The sequence below is a fragment of the Nyctereutes procyonoides genome, unplaced genomic scaffold (genome assembly GCF_905146905.1).
Source record: "Nyctereutes procyonoides isolate TBG_1078 unplaced genomic scaffold, NYPRO_anot_genome, whole genome shotgun sequence".
Taxonomy (NCBI): Eukaryota; Metazoa; Chordata; class Mammalia; order Carnivora; family Canidae; genus Nyctereutes; species Nyctereutes procyonoides.
In genome coordinates this window covers 214656-240637 of record NW_026575049.1, presented here as the reverse complement: position 1 = coordinate 240637, position 25982 = coordinate 214656, and the positions used below count along the sequence as shown (strand labels likewise).

Sequence of the window (25982 nt, the reverse complement as noted above, 5' to 3'; positions counted from 1 at the left end):
TAAAGAGTTTGGGGCTTTTGTATGGAGTCTCGGAAAAGAACAAGCTTTGAAGTAGGAGGGAAAAATATCTGAATTCTTATATAAGTTCACATCAACAGCAAATTTCTGAAGTTTTGTAGAAATGCAGTCATGCTAACACAGTTGGAGAAAAAAAACAATGTGGGTGAAAATGTCTTGAACTGCAGTGGTACCAGGTTTCTAGTCAACGGTGAAAAAAGGGATTACTGCTGAGGAGAGAACCACAAGGGTGTATAATGTCAGAGTGTTGAGAACAGTGAGACATTTGTAATATTGACGCATAAAGCTCATTTATGTTGGTGGTTGAAGATAGTTTGGAAAAAAAAAAGGAAATGAACTGTGTGGCCATAAATGTAGAATGGAGTGATACTGAAAAGCATTTTAACTTGTGTAAGGTGGTTTGGTTTTTGTCATGTGGGCAGAAGATGAGGAGCCTTTGAAAATTTGAAAGGAAGAGCTGATGCAATCAGTTTGTATTCTTTTGGCAGTAAGGAGGATGGGGTCTGGAGAGAGAGATTTTACCAGTTATATTTTTATTATAATAGTTACTCTGCCGCTTAAAACCTTTTGATTATATTCCTGCCAATCTCTCCAGTTTCTTTTTTTACACTTTTCATCACAGTAGCTTTATTTCATTTCATTCCTCAGAATAGCTGTATTCATTAATTACTAACACTATGTGGCATTTACTATGTGGCAAGGTCTGGTATATACACACACACACACATATATATATATGATATATGATATGTGTATCATATATGTATATATATGCATCAACTGATTTAATTTTCTTTCTTTTTTTTTATTTACTTATGATAGTCACAGAGAGAGAGAGAGAGAGAGAGAGAGAGAGAGAGAGAGAGAGGCAGAGACACAGGCAGAGGGAGAAGCAGGCTCCATACACCGGGAGCCCGATGTAGGATTCGATCCCGGGTCTCCAGGATCGCGCCCCGGGCCAAAGACAGGTGCCAAACCGCTGCGCCACCCAGGGATCCCTGATCTAATTTTCATAGTAACCCTGTAAGGTAAATGCTTCTATTATCTCCATTTTTAAAAAATGAGAAAAATGGAAGCTCGGAGAGATTGAGTAACTTGCCTTAGTACACAGAGCTAATAATAAGTGGTGACTCAAATCCAGGTAGTCTGTCTCCAAAGTCATGTTCTTAATCACTGCACTACTGCCTTTCTTTACCTCAGAACCCAGAACAGTTACACATGCTTTTGGCTAAAGAGCTCCTGCCCGCTCCATACTCCCGTACCTTTGTCTTACTCAGGCATCAGTCAAATATCATTTACCCAAGGAGCCCTTAGGTAGGATAAGTTCTCCATATCCACACACATGATCAGACCACTTTTTATTTTTTTTATTTTTTATTTTTTTTATTTATTTATGATAGAGAGAGAGAGAGAGAGAGAGAGAGGCAGACACACAGGCAGAGGGAGAAGCAGGCTCCATGCACCGGGAGCCCGATGTGGGATTCGATCCCGGGTCTCCAGGATCGCGCCCTGGGCCAAAGGCAGGCGCCAAACCGCTGCGCCACCCAGGGATCCCTCAGACCACTTTTTAATTTTTTTTTTTAATTTTTTATTTATTTATGATAGTCACAGAGAGAGAGAGAGGCAGAGACACAGGCAGAGGGAGAAGCAGGCTCCATACACCGGGAGCCCGACGTGGGATTCGATCCCGGGTCTCCAGGATCGCGCCCTGGGCCAAAGGCAGGCGCCAAACTGCTGCGCCACCCAGGGATCCCCACTTTTTAAATGCTTTCATAGGACCCTATTCTTTTTTTTTTTGTATTAAACATGTATATGATCATTGGTTGCTTTATTTTCTTACTAGATTTTAAACTTCATGTGGGCAAGAACTCTTTCTCTTTTTGTTCATTTTTTCTAGTGTCTAGGATAATGCTTGATGGGGTGGGTGCTCAATCACTGTCAAGTGAGTAAACTTAGTAAGACCCGAAATAAGCTGGTGGATATTAGAATAGGAATGAATTTGAAAGAAATTTGGGATATAAAATTGTAAGTATAGATGAGTTAGATGTGGGAGGAATGAAAGATGAATCCAAGGTTTGAGTAGTCTAGGTTGAGAGGAGAAGCAGCCAGTTTTGTGCAGCAGAAAAGATAAGTTCAGTTTTGGGCTTAAGTGTCTTTGAGATTTGCACTTGGAGATGGCTGATAGTCAGTTGGAAATGTGGATCTCCTTTTCAAGAACTGCGAGCTGATAGTAAAGGTTTGGTACATATTCAGAAAATATTTATGGAGTGCCTACCATGTGCCAGCTACCATAGGTTCTCGATGTATAGCAATGAACAAAGCAGACAAAATTCTTGTTGTCATGGAGTTTATATTTTACTGGGGGAAAGCTCAGTAAATAAGTAAAATTTATAGTATGTCAAATAGTGATAAGGTCTATAGAGAAATATAGGAATAGTGTTAGGTAGTAGTACAGTGGGATTAAGGATATTGACATTTTAAATAGGGTGACTAGGGAAGGCCTTATTGAGAAGGTGATGTTAAATTAGAGACTCAGAGGTAGAAGAGTGAGTCTTATGCAAAGTGTTATGCGAGGACCTGATAGGTGATCATTAGGACTCTGGCTTTGACCCTTGGGATAGGTTACCAGTGGAGGGTTTTTGAATAGAAGGATGACATTCTGACTTTAATTTTTTTTCTCCTGACTTAAATTTTCAGATCACTCTGGATACTTTGTGGAGAGTAAACTATAATGAGGTACCAGGGCTAAGAGTTACAGTAATCTGTATAAAAGACCAGAAAGGGGATCCCTGGGTGGCGCAGCGGTTTGGCGCCTGCCTTTGGCCCAGGGCGCGATCCTGGAGACCTGGGGTCGAATCCCACGTCAGGCTCCCGGTGCATGGAGCCTGCTTCTCCCTCTGCCTGTGTCTCTGCCTCTCTCTCTCTGTGTGTGACTATCATTAAAAAAAATAAATAAATAAAAATAAATAAATAACTGACCAGAAAGGATTAGATTCTGTATATACAATAGTTCCCCCCACCCCATTCATGGGAGATATGTTCCAAGACCTCCCAGTGGCTGCCTGAAACCCAGGGTACTGGGATGCCTGGGTGGCTCGTGGTTGAGCGTCTGCCTTCGGCTCAGGGCATGATCCCGGGATTCCAGGATTGAGTCCTGCATTGGGCTCCCTGTGAGGAGCCTGCTTCTCCCTCTGCCTGTGTCTCTGCGTCTCTCTGTGTCTCTCATGAATAAATAAATTTTTTTAAAAAAAAGAAAGAAACCCAGGGTACTGAAGCCTGCATATACTGTATTTTTTCTATAAATACATATCTATAATAAAGTTTATAAATTAACAGTAACATTAATAACACAAAATAATTATACTCTAATAAAAGTTACATGAATGTGGTCTCTTTCAAAACATCTTATGGTACTATACTCACCCTTTTTGTGGTGATGTGAAATCAAATGCCTACATGATGAGATGAAGTGAGGTGAATGATGTAGGCATTGTGACATAATGTTAGGCCATTATTGACCTTCTGATGATGTGTCATAAGGAGAATCATATACTTCTGGACTGGGTAACTTAAACCACGGAAAGCTAAGCTGTGGATAAGTGGGGGGCTACTGTATTTTAAAGATGAAGCTGACAGGATTTGCCAGTGATTGGAACCTGGGATTGAATAAGCTTTTGATAAAGTGGAATGAGAAAGCCAAAGGAGTCTTGGTGAATATCGGTATTTATAGGGCTAGATAAAGGAAAAACTAGCAAGGAAAGAGAAAGATAGAGCTTGTGCATGAGAGCAGTGCTGGCATTTTGGTAGTTAAGATAGGGCTGAAAGTCAGACTTAAACTGGCATATTTTTTAACTGTGATTGTTAAGCAAATTATTCAGTGTCTTTAAGCTTCATTTTCCTAATTTCTTAGTTTATAAAGTGGGGTCATAATGCCCACCACATAGATTTGTTGTGAGGATTGAGGAAATCACATTCAAAGTACTTATTTGTACTGGAAAATAAATTTGAGTTTCTATCATATGGAATGTTATAAATGATATAAGATGTCTTTGCACTCAAAAATGTGCAAACTAGATTGAAGGATAACAGATGAAAAAATTGAATTAAAATTCAAAGATTTGTGGGGCACCTGAGTAGCTCAGTCAGTAGGCTCAGGTCATGATTTCTAGGTCCTAGGACCAACCATGTTGGCCTCTTTGCTCATCAGGGAGTGTGCTTCTCTCTCTCTTTCTCCCCCTCTGCCCCTCCTCCCTGCTTATTCTCTCTCTCTTTCTCTCAAATAAATATAATCTTTAAAAAAATTAAATTTTTGTAAGCCAGAAGTCACAGGAATGAATGATTAATGCCAAATGTATTATGTGGTCAGTTGATTGGTCCTTCCCTGTAGGTTAGATAGGTAGAATAGAAAATACTTTATTGACACTAAAAAATAAATTTTTTACTTATTTGGTATATATATATATATATTTGGTTATATAAATATATATATATATATTTAAAGACTTTATTTATTTATTCATGAGAGACACAGAGAGGGAGAGAGAGGCAGAGACAAAGGAAGAGGGAGAAGCAGGCTCCATGCAGGGAGCCTGATGTGGGACTTGATCCCAGGACTTCAGAATCACGCCCTGGGCCAAAGGCAGGCGCTAAACTGCTGAGCCACCCAGGGATCCCCTGGTTATATATTTTTTAAGAATTTTAGGGATCCCTGGGTGGCGCAGTGGTTTGGCGCCTGCCTTTGGCCCGGGGCGCGATCCTGGAGACACTGGATCGAATCCCACGTCGGGCTCCCGGTGCATGGAGCCTGCTTCTCCCTCTGCCTGTGTCTCTGCCTCTCTCTCTCTCACTGTGTGCCTATCATAAATAAATAAAGATTTAAAAAAAAAAAAACTTAAAAAAAAAGAATTTTATTTATTTGAGAGCAAAAGAGAGAGCATGAGCAAGGGAGGGGTAGAAGTAGGGGCAGAAGGAGAGGGACAAGCAGATTCTGCTGAGCAGGGAGCCCGAGTTGGGACTCGATCCCAGAACCCCAGGATCATGATCTGAATTGAAGTCAGACACTTAACTCATTGAGCCACCCAGGTGCCCCAACAAAAAATAAAATTTTTGAAATTAGTTTTTGAATAGGTAATTCATGTACAAGTTTATGATTCTAAAGGTACAAAAGGGCGTATGGTAAAAAGTTTGCCTTCTACATTTGTTATCAGTAAGCTGCTTCTTCCCAGATTCAGCCAGTAGTAATTTATCTGTATGGAGTGTGTATTTGCATTATTTTTTACATTAATGTTATTATTCTATATATAGTGTTCTTTAACTCTTTTTTTTAATAGCCTTATTGACATATAATTCACATACCATAAAATTCACTCAATATGTCTTGCTTTTATTTTTTTTTTAATTTTTATTTATTATTTATGATAGTCACAGAGAGAGAGAGAGGCAGAGACACAGGCAGAGGGAGAAGCAGGCTCCATGCACCAGGAGCCGGACGTGGGATTCAATCCGGGGTCTCCAGGATCGCGCCCTGGGCCAAAGGCAGGCGCCAAATCCCTGCGCCACCCAGGGATCCCTGTCTTGCTTTTAAAATACGTTCTTTTGGGATCCCTGGGTGGCGCAGCGGTTTAGCGCCTGCCTTTGGCCCAGGGCGCGATCCTGGAGACCCGGGATCGAATCCCATGTCGGGCTCCCGGCATGGAGCCTGCTTCTCCCTCTGCCTGTGTCTCTGCCTCTCTCTCTCTCTCTCTGTGACTATCATAAATAAATAAAAAAATAAAAAATAATAAAAAAATAATAAAATACGTTCTTTTGAGATGCCTGGGTGGCTCAGCGGTTGAGTGTGTCTGCCTTTGGCTCAGGACGTGATTCTAGTCCTGGGATCGAGTCCTGCATCAGGCTCCCTGCAGGGAGCCTGCTTCTCCTTCTGCCTGTGTCTCGGCCTCTGAATAAATAAATAAAAAGTCTTTTTTTTTTTTGAGATTTATTTATTTATTCATGAGAGAGAGAGAGAGAGAGAGAGAGAGAGAGAGAGAGACACAGGAGGAGGGAGAAGCAGGGTCCATGCCAGGAGCCCAATGTGGGACTTGATCCTGGGACTCCAGGATCGCGCCCTGGGCCAAAGGCAGGTGCTCAACTGCTGAGCCACCCAGGGATCCCAATAAAGAAAAAGTCTTTGAAAAAAATGTTATTTTGGCGCACCTGGGTGGGTCAGTGGTTGAGCATCTGCCTTTGGCTCAGATTGTTATTTCAGGGTCCTGGGATCTAGTCCCACATCAGGCTTCCCACAGGGAGCCTGCTTCTCCCTCTGCCTGTGTCTCTACCTCTCTCATGAATAAATAAATAAAATCTTTTTAAAAATAATAATAAAATAAAATGTTATTTTATTTATTTATTTATTTGTTTTTTAAATGTTATTTTAAAAAATTTAAGATAGGGCAGCCCGGTGGCTCAGCGGTTTAGCACCGCCTTCAGCCCAGGACGTGATCCTGGAGACCAGGGATCGAGTCCCACGTCAGGCTCCCTGCATGGAGCCTGCTTCTCCCTCTGCCTGTGTCTGTCTGTCTGTCTGTGTCTCTCTCTCTCTCTCTCTCCCTCTCTCCCTGTGTATCTCATGAATAAATAAATAAAATCTTTAAAAAAATTTTTAAAGATACGTATAAAAATAGGTAAGATTTGATATTATAAGTTAGTTCTCAATGTAGGCTTTAAAAGATTTTTGTTCTACTACTAAGGTAATTGTACCAAAATGAAAAGTGAAAAGAAATGAGAACCCATAATATAATAACTAAAGTAATACAGTATGTAAAAACTCTATGTAACAATCTCATTTGACCAGAAAGGGGACATAGAGGTGCTGAGAAGACTACTGAATGAGCCCAAAGATCTGGGTTTAGGGACTGAGAACTGTTGGGGGCTGAGATTTTAGTGACCAACGGCAAATGGCAGGGCCATTGGTCAGCAGTGATGGATGCTACACTACTAGTTGTACCAGTTTGTCAGTTCCCAAGTGTACATTAGCAGCCTATGTAGAAATCATGATTCCATTTCCTGTCAACTGGGAGGTTTTTGTTTGTTTGTTTGTTTGCAGGTCTTGCCTTATCTAGGTATAATTTGGGGGAAGAAAAAGGAAGGGAGGAACAATTCTGTTAGAGAGTTGAGGTTTGAATTGCCTAAATATTTACCAAAGTGTTAATTTAAACCAGGAAGGGGTAAGGAATGGAGGCTTCTGCGGAAGATTGGGGTTATAAGAAACGAGTAAAGTTGTATTGCTGGGCAGCCCCGGTGGCTCAGCAGTTTAGCACTGCCTTTAGCCTGGGGTATGATCCTGGAGACCCTAGAGATCCTGGATCCCTGCAAGGAGCCTGCCTCTCCCGCTGCCTGTGTCTCTGCCTCTCTCTGTGTGTCTCTCATGAATAAATAAACAAAAAATCTTAAAAAAAAAAAAGTATTGGGATCCCTGGGTGGCGCAGCGGTTTGGCGCTTGCCTTTGGCCCGGGGCACGATCCTGGAGACCCGGGATCGAATCCCACATCGGGCTCCCGGTGCGTGGAGCCTGCTTCTCCCTCTGCCTATGTCTCTGTGCCTCTCTCTCTGTGACTATCATAAATAAATTTAAAAAAAAAAATTAAAAAAAAAAAGTATTGCTCTGTAAACAACAAGCACCTTCTAAACACACACACACTAATGATATATTTAAAGTGTTAAATGACTATATAATACAGTGTTATATTTTAAGTGTTAAGTGCTGGGGTTGCCTAAGACTTTTATTTTCTTCTGTATTTTTCTTTTTTTTTTAATTTTATTTTTTATTTTTATTTATTTATGATAGTCACACAGAGAGAGAGAGAGAGAGAGGCAGAGACACAGGCAGAGGGAGAAGCAGGCTCCATGCACCAGAAGCCTGACGTGGGACTCGATCCCGGATCTCCAGGATCGCGCCCTGGTCCAAAGGCAGGCGCCAAACCACTGCGCCACCCAGGGATCCCAAAGATTTTATTTATTTATTCTTGAGAAAGAGAGAGAGAGAGGCAGAGACACAGGCAGAAGGAGAAGCAGGTCCCATGCAGGGAGCCTGACGTGGGACTGGATCCCGGGTCTGTATTTTTCAGAATTTTCAAACTATTCTACAGTAAGCATAACACTTTTATAATAAACCAAGGAAATATTTTTTTAAAAGATTTTATTTACTTTAGAAGGAGAGAGCATGAGTGTGCAATGGGACGAGCAGAGGGAGAGGGTAGGGGAAAGACTCTTAAGCCAACCCCAGGCTTAGCAGTATGCCCTAGTGCTGAGTCCTACATAGTGCCTAATCCCACGACCCGAGATCATGGCCTGAGTCCAAACCAACAGTCAGAAGAATTGGGTGCTCAACTGACTGAGCCACTCAGGTGCCCCAGCAAAACTTTTTAAAGTGTAACCTAAATCACAAGCCTTGTTCTCCAGGAAGCTGAAAGAAAATGGAAGAACAAAGTACCAATGTGGGAAAGATCCAGGTTCTTAAGAAATGGACCTTAGAGATCACTTAGAGTTTAGATTCTAGGTTAATAGTATTCAGGGTATGGTCTGCAAGCCAGTGCTGGGTCATGAATGGTTAGCGGTAAGTTAAAAAAAATACTGAGTAAGCATTTAGAAACTTTTATAGCAGTTTGGTGTCACTGCTACATCCAAATTTGTGATGATTTTTATAGTAATTGGTTTTTATTTTTATTTTTTTATAAAAGTATTGAAAGTATTAGTCCATCTGGTTGAAATATTAAAAAGTTGGCAGCCCCATCAGTCAGCCTAATTAAAAATATATTGATCTGTGAAATTCAGAAATCTGAGAAGCAGAGATTCTAATATTGTCTAATCCTTCACCCAGTGTCTAACACTTATGAAGTGCTTACCAGCTGCCAAGCACTGTTGTAAATGCTTTGCGAATATTTACTTATTTAATCATCCCAATAATCCCATGGTATAGATACTGTTGCATTTCATAGGAAACTGAGGCACAGAGAGGTTAAGTTAGTCATCCAAGGTTACACAGCTGTAAGTGGTAAAGCTGAAATTTGAACCCAGGGGACTTTAGAAGAGGGCATTTTGTGCTTTTAGTGAGTGATTTATCTACCATGTTTCTCAAAAGGAGTGCTGTTGGTTTGTTGGGTAGGAGAGTTCTCCGCAGAGTATCCCTGTTTACCTGACCTCACTGAATGTTCCACCCGCTCAGTCATTGTGTTGGGGGGAAAAAAGCTCCCCTCTCCATTTTCAAATGCTCCCTTGGTTGAAAGCCTTTCAGAGATGCCTAGTATATTCCCTTAATTGTAAAATTCTTTCTTCTGTAGGGATCTGCCTTCTGACCTCTCCTGGTTGATCTTAGATCTGTACTTCAAAGCCATTGAAGTCTTCTTTCAGTGCCAATCTATTTGTGCACTGATTTGCATATTGGATTTCTAAAGCCTTCCTTTTCCTGCTTGTTCTCCTTGGATCAGCATGTCATTATGCTTCTTAAAATAAGAATCAATCATTTAGAATAGATTATTTTTCAGTTACCATAACCCAGAATTACTTTGGTAGCAAATCATACCATTAACCCTCTTTGTACTTACTTGTAATTATCTAAAATCCTGAGGTCTTCAACCTTTGCGTTACTGTTGAGTCTGATATTGCTCATCTGGTTTTTAAACAATTTAAGTTTTGAATCTAAATGAAATACTTTAGGGATGCCTGGGTGGCTCAGTGGTTGAGCACCTGTGTTTGGCTCAGGGCGTGATCCCGGGTCCGGGGATCAAGTCCCACATCGGGGCTCCCTGCGAGGAGCCTGCTTCTCTCTCTGCTTCTGTGTGTCTCTCATGAATAAATAAAATCTTAAAAAAAAATAAATGTAATGCTTTATAGGGATACCTGGTCCTTCCAAATTGAATCTTCTTTTTGGCTCATTGTTCTCTGAAGAGCCTCCCCTTCTTGTCCTCCCTGCCACTTAGTTCTCTCAGTAATCCTTCAGGTCTTCCTTCCTCCTTCTGTTTTTCACAGAGTTGATAAGCATACCTATTTCATGTTTAGTCAAGTTACTGATTTAGAACTCTTACATAGAACTTGATAGCATGCCATTGGATATTCTTTCCATTTTGACATAGATCCTTTAATCGATTCATATTGACATTAAACTAGATAACACATCTGCCTAATTCTTCAGGGGTCAGACTTGTATGCATGTAAATAGTAGATTGCAGTAAGAGATAAAAGTAAGAAGAATCTACTTTTAGATACTTAAGTTTTCTACTTAAAGATTGATTTAAAAAAAAGATTTTTTTTTTCTGTATGCTAGCTGGTACAGTAATGGGGGGAGGTGCTGCCCTTCAGAAATAGCTAGGGATTTGTAATAATAAATAGTTGCATGAATAGGAATTTTATTAAAGTAAGTTTATTCTTCACCATCTTTTAGAAAAGTCCTCTTGCATATTGAATATTATTAGAGAGAAGTGGCCCATCTTTGTGGATCTGGAGATTTAGTGGGTTTAAGAGCGGTAGTTTGGGAATTGAACTTTTTTTTCTTGTGAGAACTACCTTATTTATTTATTTAATCATCGGGTTCATTCTGTTAACTAAGGAAAAGCTTTATTCTTTTTTCTCAGCTTGCCGAACTAAAGCAGGAATGTCTTGCTCGTGGTTTGGAGACCAAGGGAATAAAACAAGATCTCATCAACAGGCTCCAGGCATATCTTGAAGAGCATGGTGAGTGTTTTGTAGAGGCAGAGTGATATGAGAGAGGGGATTAATTTTTAGGCTCTGTCATGTGGAATATTTCTCCTTTTCCTTTAAGCTGTTGGTGATATAAGCTCTTTTTTTAATTAAAAAACTTTTAAAGGTTTTATTTATTTATTCATGAGAGACACAGAGAGAGAGGCAGAGACACAGGCAGAGGGAGAAGCAGGCTGCATGCAGGAACCCGATGTGGGACTTGATCCTGGGACTGGGATCACGTCCTGAGCTGAAGGCAGACGCTCAACCACTGAGCCACCCAGGCATCCTGATATAAGCTCTTAATTAACTGTATCAAAACTCTTGATCATCCAAAACAGTGGTTATAATGCAAAGAAATATACCCCTCCCATTTTTTTTAAGACACTAATTTTATTTCAGTAAATTGTTTAAAAGGAAGTATGATAAAACAGGTATCATTAGATTGAAAATTGGGAGATTTGAATTCTGCTACCTCTTATGCCAGAAAGTTACTCATAACTTTGAATAGTCACTGTTTAAGTGACTATGTGTCTGTCTTGATCTATGCAATGAGACAAACGTTTCCATACTTGAAATTGGTAAATCTAAGGAATCTCTGGTTCCTTCTAACTCTGACATTCTGTAATTCCACTTTTTAAAAAATAAACAAAACCAGCTTTATTTAAAGCATATTATCATTCCAGGTTGTACAAGTTCCTGCTAATTTTTATTTATTCCCTTTTATTGCTTTTACCCCAACTCCTGTAAGCAGATATTCTAATGTGCTTGATATGTATTTTTTGTCTTTGTCCTTGTAAACCATGTAGTCTTGTTTGGAATTTAATGTTTTTATATAATTGGTAGTGAGGCCATAGCCTTACTTTAGTTCTCACTTTTTTTCTCTAAGTACCGTGTTTTGTTTTTAAGATACATTCATATCTGTGTGGCTGTGGCTGTGTAGTCACCTAGTCTACTGATTCAAATTCCTGGATAGTGTTCTATCGTGTATGGAATCCACTACGTTTTACTTAATTCACCTGGTAACAAACACCTATATTGCCTCCTAGACTACTTCTTTCATATTCTTTTATATTTCTTGGTGAGTGTCTTTCTAGGGTATACACCCACGAGTGGGATTACCAGTTAATATCTATTCATAAGGTATTCCTGATATGATTAAGCACTGCCAAATTATTTTCCAAAATTGCTATGTAAATCTACAGTGCCATCATCAGTGCATGAGGGTTCTTTTATCTCCTCCACACACCTAAACTTGGCACTATCCTGTCAAGTGGCTTCATTTTCATTAATCTGTTGGTTCAATTTATGTTCCTCTAGTTATTAAAAAGTTTGAACATTTCTTGTGTTCATGGTTTGTAGGGTTTTTCCTTTGCCGTTTTTCTTTTGGGGTTCCCATAATTCACTTGTTAGTTTGCAGACATTTCTTTTATATTCTGGTAGCTGTTCCCTGTTGGTCTTAAACACAAATACTTTCTTTGTCATTTGTTTCTTTTTCCATGGTGTCTTAGTTTTGGAAAATCTGCAATTTTTCGTATATACTTTTACTTCAGTGTTTGGTTTTGTTGTTTTGTTAAGATTTATTTATTTATTTATTCACGAGACAGAGATACAGGCAGAGGGAGAAGCAGGCTCCATGCCGGGAGCCTGACATGGGACTCGATCCTGGGTCTCCAGGATCATGCCCTGGGCAGAAGGCGGCGCTAAACTGTTGGGCCACTGGGGCTACCCTGCAGTGTGTTTTTTTTGTTTTGTTTTGTTTTGTTTTGTTTCTTTTAGAAATCCTTCCTCACCACTAAATATTAAAGATATTCTCTGTAACATTAATGTTATAGTTTGACCTTATTATGGTTTTTCAGTGCAGCTGGAGTTCAACTTTGTATTAATGTTAGGTAGAGAATAATACAGCTTTATCTTTTCCATGTGGAGCAGATTTTATGAGCATCAGATCTGCCTTCAACTATTGAATTTTATTTTGGGAAAGCAAAATGATTATAATTTTAGCCTAAGTACAGTGATCAAGATGGTTTTTTAGCAGGGCTTGACCTGAATATTTTAATATTCTTTAGCTGAAGAGGAGGCAAATGAAGAAGATGTACTGGGAGATGAAACAGAGGTGAGTTGGAGAGAGTAAGGTTAGTCACTGGCCTGGCAACATGTTGATACCTTGGCCGCATTGCTTACCATCAATCATTAGAAGGCCTAAATGCTAACTTGTTAGGGGAGCATAGACGGGGAATGAAGGTTCTGAAAAACTGGTTCATTTTTGAGTTCTAATACTCTTTTATTGTTGGGTGCTTAATGTTGGTTTATATTCACCATTATTTCATTTGGTTTTAGGAAGAAGAACCAAAGCCCATAGAACTACCTGTCAAAGAGGAAGAACCTCCTGAGAAAACTGTTGATGTGTAACTATCCCTTTTTAATGATCTGAATAAGGGCAGATAGTTCTGGGTTTTGGAGGGGTTTAGTCTTTCACTCTCTTCTTAAACCTTTCCATTGGCTTTTTCATTTTTCATTAGATCATACATTTTCAGAACATGGTCCCAGTGAAGCAAAGTGGTTTGTCTCTGGGTTATGTAATAGATAACTTGGACCAGGAAACTTCAGTCTTAGACAGAGTTTAGTTCTAGCCTTTGTTGTAGGACCATAATAGATGATTCTTTTTCTGTATAGAGAAACATCTAGATTTTCTGTGAATAAGGAATTTTGTAAGGGAGGATGGTTCTAAGCAGAGATAATGTCTTTTAGGTAACACTTTATTCTTTCTCCCTTTTTGATTTACAGTGGAAGAAGGGAAGACAAAGTACTAGAGTAGAAAGTGGACCTTGATTTATTTAAACTATCCCACAGGGCAGCCTGAGTGGCTCAGCGGTTTGGCACCGCCTTCGGCCCAGGGCCTGATCCTGGAGACCTGGGATCAAGTTCCGCGTCGGGCTCCCTGCATGGAGCCTGCTTCTCTCTCTCTCTCTCTCTCTCTCTCTCTCTCTCTCTCTCTCTCTCTGTCTCTGTCTCTGTCTCTCATGAATAAATAAAATCTTTAAAAAAAAAAAAACTATCCCACAGGTTGATCATAAACCTCTTTTTTGATGGCTGTCAAATCCAGTAATTAATAACCGTTGAATCCTTTTTAACATTTTTGTTCCTCATAGCTGTATTTATGCATTTAATTATAAAAAATGATATATGTGCTTGTGATAAGTCAAATACTACATAGATAAGTATATAAACTGAAAATTATGTACCTCTTCTCTCCACTCCCATCTGACTTTCCAGAGGTTTTCAGTATATTTCTTTAGAATGTTATATGGAGAGTTTGTGTATGTATGCATGTACAGATACATACATACATACACTAGGCATATTGTGGGTTTCTTGATTATTCTCATGTCTTTTTATAGTCATATAATATTTTTTTTTAAGATTTTATTTATTTATTCATGAGAGACACAGAGGCAGAGACACAGGCAGAGGGAGAAGCAGGCTCCACTCAGGAAGCCCAACATGGGACTTGATCCCGGGTCCCCAGGAGCACACCCCGGGCTGCAGGCGGCACTAAACCGCTGCTCCACTGGGGCTGCCCTATAATAATGTTTTTATTAAAATGTTATATACAAGGCAGGGTTCTTTTTTTTTTTTCTTAAGATTTTATTTATTCATCAGAGACAGAGAGAGAGGGAGAGAGGGGGGGGGGGCAGAGACACAGGCAGAGGGAGGAGCAGGCTCCACGCAGGGAGCCTGATGTGGGACTTGATCCGGGGACGTCAGGATCATACCCTGGATGGAAGGCAGGTGCTCAACCGCTGAGCCATCCAGGGATCCCCACAAGGCAGGATTCTAAGTGCTTTGCATGTATTCCCATTTAGTCCTCACATCAACCGTATGAAATGATGCAATTATCTTTCTAAGTGGTAGGTCTCTTTTTTTAGTTTGCTATTGTGGGAAATGGCAAGTATATATACAAGTTATGAGAACAGTATAATAGACCTGTATGTACCTCTCACCCAGATTTAGTAGTTATCAACATAGAACCTTATTCTTTCTAGCAGCTAATAGTACTCCATTCTATTGATGAACAGTAATTTCAAACCAGTCTCCTGTTGATGGACATTTAGGTAATTCATAATAGCAAAAAATGCAGTGCTGCGTGTCTTTAAGCAGCTATATTTATACTTATGCAAGTGTGTCCATGCGATAAATTCCCTGCAGTGGATTTGCTGCATCACAGGAGATATACATTTAATGTTTCATTAGATTTTATCTAATAATACTGCTTTTGGCAGGAGGAAAGGGACAGAAGGAAAGAGAGACTCTTAAGCAGGCTCCATCCATGCCCAGCACAGAGCCTGATGTGGGGGTTGATTTCACAGCTCTGAGATGATGACCTGAGCTGAAATCCAAATCAAGATTTAGATGCTTAACTGACCAAGCTACCCAGGCACCCCTAATAATATTGCTTTTTAAAGCCATATAGTTATCTTCCATCATAGGAGGTTTATGTTTAGATATAATGCCTTAAGGAAATGGCTTATAGAATACATTTAAAGTAGCAATGTTTTGGGGAACATCTGGAGGAAGAAGAAAGATGAGGTGAATACAATGATAATTGGCTTTTGTAGGTTAACAATGAAGTTTGAAAATTCGTAGAAGTTCATTATCCTTAGAATATGTGAGATGTGTAATTCTCTTATTCAGAGCATTTGATCTTATTAATGAATTTCTAAACAAGGAAATTGAAAGTGTGTGTTAGCAGGGGTGATTTTGCTCTTTAGAGTGATGGTAGTGGTTAGACTGCAGTATGTTCAGAAAAGTTCTGGGTCCCTGTAGTTTGGAGAATGTCTCATGACTGGTTAGGATAGAAATTTCTCAGTTAAGAGAATACATTTCCCATGAGTTCCAGAATGTGATGTGTATTTAATTGCTTGAGCTTAATTGTACCTGAAGTATCTGAAACAGAGCAGAAAGAAGCACCCTGTTTTGAGGTTCCCTTTCTGCCATGAGGTATACTGCAGTGATTGTGCTTCAAGATAGGAATGTGAAGAAAGTTATTAGCTGGAGGTTGGTGGAGAAGACTGTTCTCTTAATGGCATTGGACTTCAAGTAAAACTTTAAAATTCAGTGTCCCGTTCTGTCTGAACAAGAGAGGTTTTGGGACATGTGGATGACCAGGAAATGGTAAGAATTCAGGAATTTCTTTAAAGTAAAAATATTGAGGACTAACTTAGGTACTTTGAATGTTCATTAGGAGATTCTCCTTCATCTTTGGCTTGAGGTTCTCCAGAAATATGTTACTATTTCTAGTTTGATACCCCCCAACCCCCACTACCCCAAACCAGGACAGTTAAGTACTGTAGGATATAGTTATGGTCAGCAGGGGGCACCCATTACTTGTCTGTCAGTCCAAGAACCTCCAACAAAAGGATGGAGAGAGTAAGTTCCTGTTCAGAATTGCTTCCTCTGAAAATGCCATTAAACCATTACTACCTTTCAGGGCATCAAATGGGAAAAGTGTCCGGGATATTGGAACAAAGGCTGCCCATGTCTCTAAATGAGGGACCTTAATGAGACTGGTTATGACCCACAGTTTTATGGGAGTTGTTTGGTGGATGGTTAATGCCCTTCCATTTATCCTGGGTACTTCCGAACTTTGTCTCCCGCCCCAGTGGTCCCCCCTCTTTTGTTTTCTCTTAAACCTTTTGACTAGTAACTTAACCATGTTTTCCTAATTCAAACTCCCCTTAGTCTTTTTTCTTCCCACTCCCTTTGGCATTTTTATTTGTCTCACTTTGACTGTTCCAGCTGGAGCTACAGTCCCCGTGGGAGAAATAAGGGATTTGTAAAAGAAGGAAACCAGAGCTTGTAGAGCACTTGTTAATTGTCCTTGTGATGAAAATTGAGAGCTGCCATTTAAATGAGGGTTAGAGGAATAGTCATTAGTCCAGAAGTAAATTTAAAGTTCCTGAAAGTAAAAGAAATGGTTTCCAGTGTCCTTTGAGTGTTTCCTTTCAGCCCAATATATTTAACCAGACTATTTTCCTAATTCCTTTTTTATACTTTTGTAAAGTAGCTTTGTCTGCTATTTGAACTCTTAAATAGATGGCAGTTCGAGGAACTGAAGTTCTAATGAGCTTCATATTTTTTTTGAATTAAGGGGTGATGGAGAGATATGAGACAGAGGACAAGATTCAGGTGAATTCTTATATATTCTAAAGTTTTGGGTTAGAATATCAAGTTTCCTCATTTTAAAAAATTTCTTTCTTCTTTTTCAGGGCAACAGAGAAGAAAGTGGTAAAAATTACATCTGAGATACCACAGACTGAGGTAGGTGTTTTGCTCCCTAGTAGAAGAGCAGTCTCTATATATCTTTCTTATTTTTATTTTTTTAAGATTTTTAATTTATTTATTCATGATAGACATAGAGAGAGAGAGAGGGGCAGAGACACAGGCAGAGGGAGAAGCAGGCTCCATGCAGGGAGCCTGATGGTGGGACTCGATCCCGGGTCTCCAGGATCACGCCCTGGGCCAAAGGCAGGCGCTAAACCGCTGAGCCACCCAGGGATCCCTATCTTTCTGTTTCTTACCTTTTATTCTACCTTTATAATCACTGAAAAACTGACTCATAAATAGAAAATCAGTATTGACAGATTTTTGGTATTGATATATTTTTCTACTGTCAGCACTTGGGAAAATATTTGGGCTGGCATAGTCACTTTTGAAGCCCTAGTCTTTTCATATTTAGTACCTAGGCCTTAGTGGTAACTCTTAAGATGTTTACAAACTAGATTAGAGTTTGGTAGGATTATCTATTGGAAGAGATGAAAAGTAATTAGGAGGATGTCACTACTTGATAGCTGGTAAGACTAAAATTTATCTGGATTTTTTGTCAAGATCTCTGAAACTGGGCTCCAGTTGAGATCTCTGGGGTTTTTTGTACCTTTAAAGTAGAGATGACATAGGACAATGCTGCCTCATTTCTAACTGAAAGAGTACCACCACTGTTGGAACCAAGCTGTTCCTTTGATCCCTTTTCAAAGGTCAACCAAACAGCTTTTGTCTTCTTGGCTTCGTGCAGAATGTGGGTTTTATTTTATTCCTTTTCTTTTGTTTTTGAGGCCATAAGTGTAATAATAGTCTTTTGTGTTTGTTTTCTGGAAAGGGCTGTTGAGTTAAACCCTGAATGGATAAAACCTGATATCCTCTAGGATTGTTGGTGCTCTCAGTTTAGACCTTATGAAATATACTCCTGATGTTCTAAAGATACACACTTCTAAACACCACAAAACCAGAAATTAATTTTTCTCTTCCCTTCTTTTGTCTTTTTATCACCTAGAGAATGCAGAAGAGAGCTGAACGATTCAATGTACCTGTGAGCTTGGAGAGTAAGAAAGCTGCCAGGGCAGCAAGGTGAGTGTCCAGCCTTTTGGATCTGAGACAGTGATAGTATGATGGGAGAGGGGCATGATCCTAGGTTTTAAATATAATTGTTGATTTTAAGTAAAATAGAAACCTTGCTGATAAATACTCATTTGGCTCTGTTCAGAACTTCTTTGCTGATTTGGATGGGTCTCATCAAGCAGGATTTTTTAATAGGTAAAAGGCAGGAACACACTGTTACTCTCAATTTTGATAAGGTTTCCTTTTAGCTTATTCTCTGGTCTCTCTGTGAGAAAAAGTAAACTGAACCTCTTTCATGGGGTTGTTAGAATTAGCTAATGATTGCAAGGCTTGAGATCACAAGCAAGAAGTGCCATATGTACACTTGACACGGAGACAGACAACCAGGAATGTGAATAGCTTCCTAAAATTTAGCATGTGTTTTTTTTTCCTACAGATTTGGGATATCTTCAGTTTCATCAAAAGGTAAGAAGAGACTCTTCTAAGAAAGTTCTCTTTATATTTTTACTTTCCTGTCAAAACATATTTCAGTTCTTTAAATGAAGCTAAACTTGTTAGCTTGAGAAGACTTGAAGTGCTTATAACATTCACCTTTTTGCTTTAGGTAAAACCATACTTAAGCCTTGCTGGGCAATTTAGAGAAGGTGCTGAAGTATGAGAGAATAGGAGGAAATGTGAACATTTGTTTTTCTTTTTCTTGGACATCTTTAGAGAAGTTTTTAGTACCTTGTCTACTTATTCTGGTGTCTCAAATTGGTATGTAATTGTGTACCTGTCTCTCGTGTTATACTGCCTACTGTAAGGTGACACAGAAAAGAGAGTATCTTTTACCTCAACAGTCTTGTAATTTCTTCTAGGAATTTAAAAAGAAATAATGTTGGATATGCTTAAAGACTTAGGTAGCCATAAGGATTATCACAGCATTATGTTTAGTGATCTGTAACTAGCAACAATGTAATATGCAATAGGGAATTTGTTAAATGTTTACCACAGTGTAGTAGAAGACTATACAGTTGTTAAAATGATACTGAAGAATATTTGTCAGAAAAATACTAAGTGAAAACAAGGTATAAAACTGTATTGTAGTGTGTATTTCCCTTTTAGTAATAGAAGTGCATGTATGGATAGAAAAAAAGGTTTGGGGAGTGCCTGACTGGCTTAGTTGGTGGAGCGTGGACTTTTGATCTCATGGTTGTATGTTTGAGCCCCATGCGTGGTGTGGAGTTTAAAAATTAAAATTAAAAAAAAAAAAAGTTGAGGGGGTGCCTGGCTGGCTCTGTCAGTAGAGCATGAGACTCTTGTGCTTGGGGTTCTGAGTTCAAACCCTGGCTTGGCCCTGGATCCTACTTTATTTTTTTTTATATATTTTTTTAATTTTTTATTTTTTATTTATGATAGTCACACACACACAGAGAGAGAGAAGCAGAGACACAGGCAGAGGGAGAAACAGGCTCCATGCACCGGGAGCCCGACGTGGGATTCGATCCCGGGTCTCCAGGATCGCGCCCCGGGCCAAAGGCAGGCGCCAAACCGCTGCGCCACCCAGGGATCCCTGGATCCTATTTAAAAAAAAAAAAAAAAAAAAAAGATAGGAGGAATATGTATAAATTGTTAATACTCATTGTCTCTGGTTGGTGGAATTTTGAGTGACTTCTTTTTGCTTTTCTCTGTTTTTAAAATTTCTGCAATGAGCGTATGTATCTTATAATAAATTAGGAAGAAAGTTACTTTTAAAAAGAACATAATCCAGTTTTAGAGACATAAATTTATTTTTATTTTATTTTTTTAAAGATTTTATTTATTTATTCATAAGAAACACAGAGAGAGGGAGAGAAGCAGAGACATAGGCAGATGGAGAAGCAGGCCCCATGCAGGAAGCCCAATGCGGGACTCGATCCTGGGACTCCAGAATTATACCCTGAGTCAAAGGCAGATGCTCAACCGCTGAGCCCCCTAGGCATCCCAGAGACCTAAATTTTAAATGTAATCTCTTAATCTAATTTAGTCTTCCGAGTGATGTCAGTTTGAACTGTCAGTGTTAAAATGTCCTCAAGAAAAACAAAATGTCCTCCAAAGATCTAGCATTTTGCTGTGTTCCTTTGTCCAGTTGTGATGTCTTTTTTTTTTTAACAGCTTTATTAAGATATAACTCATATTCCCTATAGTTCATCCATTTAAAGTATATAATTCAATGGTTTTTTAAAAATGCATTCACAGGGTTCTGCAACCATCATCACAGTCTAATTTTAGGACATTCATCACCCCAAAAAGAAACTCTGTACCCATTAGCAGTTGTTTCCCATTCCTTCTGCCACCCAGTCCAAACAGCCACTCATTTTTTTCTATGCATAAAGATTTGCCTTCATAAAAATGGACTTATACAATTTGTAGTTTTTTTGTGATTGGCTTCTTAGCATAATGTCAGGATTTGTCCATGTTGTAGGATACATTAGTACTTCATTTCTTTTTAATATTGTATAAAATTTCGGGCAGCCCAGTGGTTCAGTGGTTTCGCGCCGCCTTCGGCCCAGAGCGTGATCCTGGAGACCCGGGTCGAATCCCGTGTCGGACTCCCTGCATGGAGCCTGCTTCTCCCTCTGCCTGTGTCTCTGCCTCTCTCTCTTTCTCTGTATCTCTCATGAATAAATAAATAAAATCTTTTAAAAAAATATTGTATAAAATTTCATTGTTTGAGTATACCACATTTTATCTATCCATTCATTAGCTCAAGGACATTTGGGTTGTTTTCACTTTTTGGCTACTAGAGATAATACTGCTATGAACATTCATTTACAAGTTTTGGTGCAGATGTGTGTTTTCATTTCTCTTGGGTGTACACCCATGAGTGAGATTACTGGATCATATGGTAAACTCTCTGGCTTTTTGAGGAACTGCCAAATTGTTTTCCAAAGAGGCTGTACATTTTATGTTCCCATCAGCAGTAAATGCAGACACGATTTCTAGATGCAGTGTTTGTCTTTTTTTACCCTTATCATAAGATAAAGAATATTTGTCCCTTATGATTTTAAAAAATGTTAAATAAAACTTATTTCCTTCTTTAGGTTTGTCATCTGATGCCAAGCCTATGGTAAGAAATTTTTTTTTTTTAATTCCTTGAGACACAAATCTTAACTCTGGTTTTAAAGTTAGAAACAACTCCCCAGATCAGAGGAATCTCTGAGATCATAGGAGTTTGGTGACTGTTTTCAATACAGTGTTTTATGTCCTGAATAAAATGGATTATTTTACTACTAAGAGGTCAGGAAAATTGCCACATCTTCCAAGTAATTGCAGACATCTTCCTTTTTATCATTCTTGAAAAAAATGAATAGATTTCATTAGCTAGCAGACATCCATATAATTCTTTGTTTTATGGTGCTGTAATTTTAGGCCTTGTCTAATGGCTCTGGAAAATGTCTAATTCTTAGTTACCACAAGCAAATCTGGGGAAGCAGCATATGAGTTCTGTTGGTAGATATTGGTATTTTTCAACACTAGCTATTAAATATAAAATCATAGACTAAAGACTGGTAGGATAAGATGCATTCTGGACCATTATGACTAGGTGACATCTTCAGAAAATGGAAACAGATGCTGTGGGTGAAATATGTTTGGCTTTATGAAATCCTGCTCTTGGAGTTACAGTGCAGTATCAGAAATGAAGCTGAAATGTTGTAGGAGTAGCAATAGTAGTAGTAATGAAAATGTCCCAGATATCCATATGATAGTAGGTTTTGTATATTAGGGCTTCCAAGAAAAAGGAAGAAAATTGAGTTGGGTACTAGCTGTAGATTTGTCTTCTGAAGAAAGAAGAGTTAAGAACTACTGATGGGGCTATGTATAGGAATTAATGATTTTTGGACTGTGAATAATGGACTTATTTGGAGGTGATTATTTAGATAATTGTTTGCTTTTTCAAGCAGTGTTTGGCCCACTCTGATCTTAAACCTTCTTTAGGCTTTTGCCACCTTTGATGAACAAAGGAAGGTGGGCTGAATCTTTAACAGCATTCCAGAAGAGGTCTTTTAATAAGAAGTGGCATGAGTGAGTGTGCTTAGTTTCATGATTTAGTATGTAGGGTATCTTTGATATTGTAGGCTTATTTGAACTCTTAGCTTTGGACTATAATTCTGCCTTTTGTATTTTTTTTTTTAATATGTTCTCCCCCCTATGTTTTTATAGGTTAACCTGGATAAACTAAAGGAAAGAGCTCAAAGATTTGGGTTGAATGTTTCTTCAATCTCCAGAAAGGTACTTTACCTTAGAGCACTTTACCTTAGAGTTGCCACCTTAGAGCAACTTAGGGGCTACATAGGCTGGAAATGACTACCTGAGAATATAGCTGGCTTTTCATATTCAGCATTTGATTTCATGAAGTCCTTTGACTATCACTTTGTCTCATTGATTACAGATTACATTACAGGAATTATTTCACATAGCGAATTGGGTTTTTTTTCCCCAGATTGTTTTCATAGCTTCCGCCCAGACTGTTACAACATGGTCAGTATTTCTCTTAGTTAAGATGTTGAATTCAGTGATGTTAAAAATTTACTACATCTGCTTTAACTTCTGATACAGTCATCATGGAAACAGGAGACGACAATCCTGTCTTAGGCTCAAAGGTACCCAGAAACAAAATTTAAAGGTTCCCTGGAACAAAAACAAGAAACTTATTTCATTCTTTCTGCCCCTCTGCTAACTGATGCTGTTGAGTTTATTAAACAAGGTGACTTTTTTGACACCATGTTATGTAGAGTGATAATTCTATAGGGCATTGTTGTGTTTAGAGTTTTGCCAGGCACGTTGGAAAAAATGCTGAGGCTTCTTTTGTTTGTCTGGAGCAGGTAGTCTCTTAATCTATGTTCTGTGAGCATGAAAGCATGTTTCTTGTTTGTTGAAGTGGCGGGGGAGGCGGGGGCAGGATTGAGGGAAGACTGTTTCAAACCAGAAGAAGTATCAAAAAAAAGTCATTGGGGGGCAGCCCCGGTGGCTCAGCGGTTTTAGCACCGCCTGCAGCCGAGTGTGTGATCCTGGAGACCTGGGATCGAGTCCCACATCAGGCTTCCTGCATGGAGCCTGCTTCTCCCTCTGCCTGTGTCTCTGCCTCTCTCTCTCCTCTCTGTGTATTCTCATGAATAAATAAATAAAATAAAAAAAAATAAGCCCATCATTCTTAAAAAGTCATTGGGGTGCTTGGCTGACTCAGAAGAGCATGTGACTCTTGATTTTGGGGTCATGAGTTCGAGCCCCATGTTGGGTATAGAGATTATGTACGTAAATAAACTTTTTTTAAAAGTTTTTTTTTTTTTAAAGAATTTATTCATGAGAGAGAGAGAAAGAGTGAGAAAGGCAGGTGAGACAGAGGGAGAAGTAGGCTCCCCGAGGAGCAAGGAGCCTGATACAGGATGACAACCTGAGCTGGTTAAGGCAGATGACGCTTAACCGACTGAACCACCCAGGTGCCCTAAAAAGTTCATATTTCCCACTGAGTAGGGAAGCATTTAGCTGTCTGGAAATCCATTGGAAAACACTGTCCTGATTGTGGTTGTTAACATTTTTGCTTAGAAAAACTGAGCAGTAGGGAAGCCTGGGTGGCTCTGATTGAGTATCTACCTTTGGCTCAGGTCGTGATCCCAGGGTCCTAGGATTGAGTCCCGCATCAGGCTCCCTGTGGGGATCCTGCTTCTTCTGCCTGTGTCTCTGCCTCTCTCTCTCTCTCTCTCTCTCTCTCTCTCTCTCTCTCTCTTTCTCTGTGTGTCTCATGAATAAATAAATAAAATCTTAAAAACAAACAAACAAACCTGAGCACTAAAAAGTAAATATTTATGCCCCAGTGGGACTTCTAACCTTACATGCAACTGTGCTCTATTTTCCTTCCCTTTAGGTAACATTTTTTATGTTATGCCTTTTCAGTTCACTTCCTTAGACCCTCTATATTTGACTTGTTTTCATTTTTAGTCCATAGGAAGCTAAGTAAAACATGAAGAGATATATTTATTAGTTTTGTGACTTTGAGCAAATTACTAAACTTTGGTCCTCATCTATAAAACTGAAGTAATACCTAACACTGTGTGAAGAGTAAGTAATTATATATGAAATGATCTAACATTAACCCTTTTACCCTTCTTAGTTTAGTTCTGTTGGCCACCTCACTTTATGACTTTAATTGAGTCAATTAACTTCCGTGTTTTAGTTGATCATTGATAAGATTTCATTTCTAGTTTTAAATCTCTGAAGGGTTGGAGTGCCTGGCTGGCTCAGGGGGTGGAATGTGACTCTTGATCTTGGACTTGTGAGTTCCAGCCCCATGCTAGGTGTAGATTACTAAAAATAAAAAAATTAATAAACTTAAAAAAAATATCTCAAGGGTTGTAATCTGGTAATGGTAATTGGTAGAACTGACTATACGAGCTGTGTTTTCAGATAACATCCATTGTCTTACCTATGTTCTAGAGTAGTGCTTCTCAAATTCTATAGCAAAAGACTAGTTTTTAAAAATTTATTGGGGCGCCTCGCTGGCTCAGTTGATATAGCATGCAACTCCTGATCTCAGGGTTGTGAGTGATTTCAAGTCCCACATTAGGCAGAGAGCTTACTTAAGAAATTTTTTTTTTTTAATTCATTGCAGAGTGATACTTTTGTAAAGTACAATAAAAATGTCACACCAGGGACACTGGGATGGCTCAGTGGTTGAGGGTCAGCCTTTGGCTCAGGTCATGATCCCGGGGTCCTGGGATTGAGCCATACGTCGGGTTCCCCACAGTGAGTCTGCCTCTCCCTCTGCCTGTGTCTCTGCCTCTCTCCCTCTCTCATGAATAAATAAATAAAATCTTAAAAAAAAAAAATCACAGCAGTCTTAAATTACTCTGGAAGTTTCCAAACACTGTCAATTTCCAGTTATTGCAGATTGATAAACATTTTGGAGATCAGCACCAGGAGGCTGATCACATTTTGAATAGCACTGTACTGGTGTGTATGTGTGATTTCTTCCAGGGACCTCTTTATTGGAGACTTGAAACTTTTGAGATACCATCTTTGAGTATAGATTCCATTTATATTGATCATAAATCCTGATTTTCAGAATCATCCTAATTTCAGCAGTTTGCTGTACTTTGCCCCATAAACCATTAAAATGTCCAGAAGTGCTGATGTTTTGCTGTCTACCACTGTCCAATAGAACTTTCTGTGATTTTGGAAATACTCTATAGAATATTGTTCCATTGAATAAACCTATGTTGTCTGATGCAGTAGTGATTAACCACATGTCATTATTGATTACTTGAACATAGCTAGTGTAAACTGAAGTTTTTAATGAAACTTATTTATTTATTTTAATTTTATTTATTTATTCATGAGAGACCCAGAGAAGCAGGCTCCATGCAGGGAGCCCGCCGCGGGACTTGATCCCGGGACTTCAGGATCACGCCCTGAGCCAAAGACAGGGGCTAAACTGCTGAGCCACCCAGGGATCCCCTTTAATGAAATTTAAATAGCTGCATGTATATTGGACAATTAAAGCCTAGCTTATGTCTCTTACACAGTTTTTGTACCTGAAGTAGCATAGAAATCCTTTATCTGACCACGTATTTGGAGCACTGTTTCTGTAGCCCAGAATTTTTTTAGTGCTTATGGTGTGTAAGCAATTTCAGAATGAATGTGGAAGGAGAGAAATTTTAGAGGAAAGGGGGTAGGAAGAGATAAGAAAAGGAAGTACCTCCTTTTTTTTTTTTTTTTTTAAAGTAACTTTTCCCCCAGAACTTGGTTGACCTAGATCCAAATCCTGAATTTGCAACTGGCTACTTTTCTCAGTGAGAGCTGCTTGGTTCAGAATCTGTGTTTAACTGTTCTCTATCACC

The 25982-nt window shown here is 39.1% G+C and overlaps 1 protein-coding gene across 1 annotated transcript in view; it reads left to right on the top strand.

Moving 5' to 3' along the window:
- The window catches only part of SARNP (SAP domain containing ribonucleoprotein), a 50810-nt gene that overhangs the window by 2918 nt on the left and 21910 nt on the right, over nt 1-25982 (top strand). Inside the window, exons 2-9 of the mRNA XM_055328095.1 lie at nt 10626-10725; nt 12801-12847; nt 13072-13139; nt 17001-17052; nt 18062-18135; nt 18563-18591; nt 21189-21214; nt 22309-22377. Coding sequence (XP_055184070.1) covers nt 10626-10725; nt 12801-12847; nt 13072-13139; nt 17001-17052; nt 18062-18135; nt 18563-18591; nt 21189-21214; nt 22309-22377 — 465 coding nt within the window. The remainder of the gene's footprint in view (nt 1-10625; nt 10726-12800; nt 12848-13071; nt 13140-17000; nt 17053-18061; nt 18136-18562; nt 18592-21188; nt 21215-22308; nt 22378-25982) is intronic.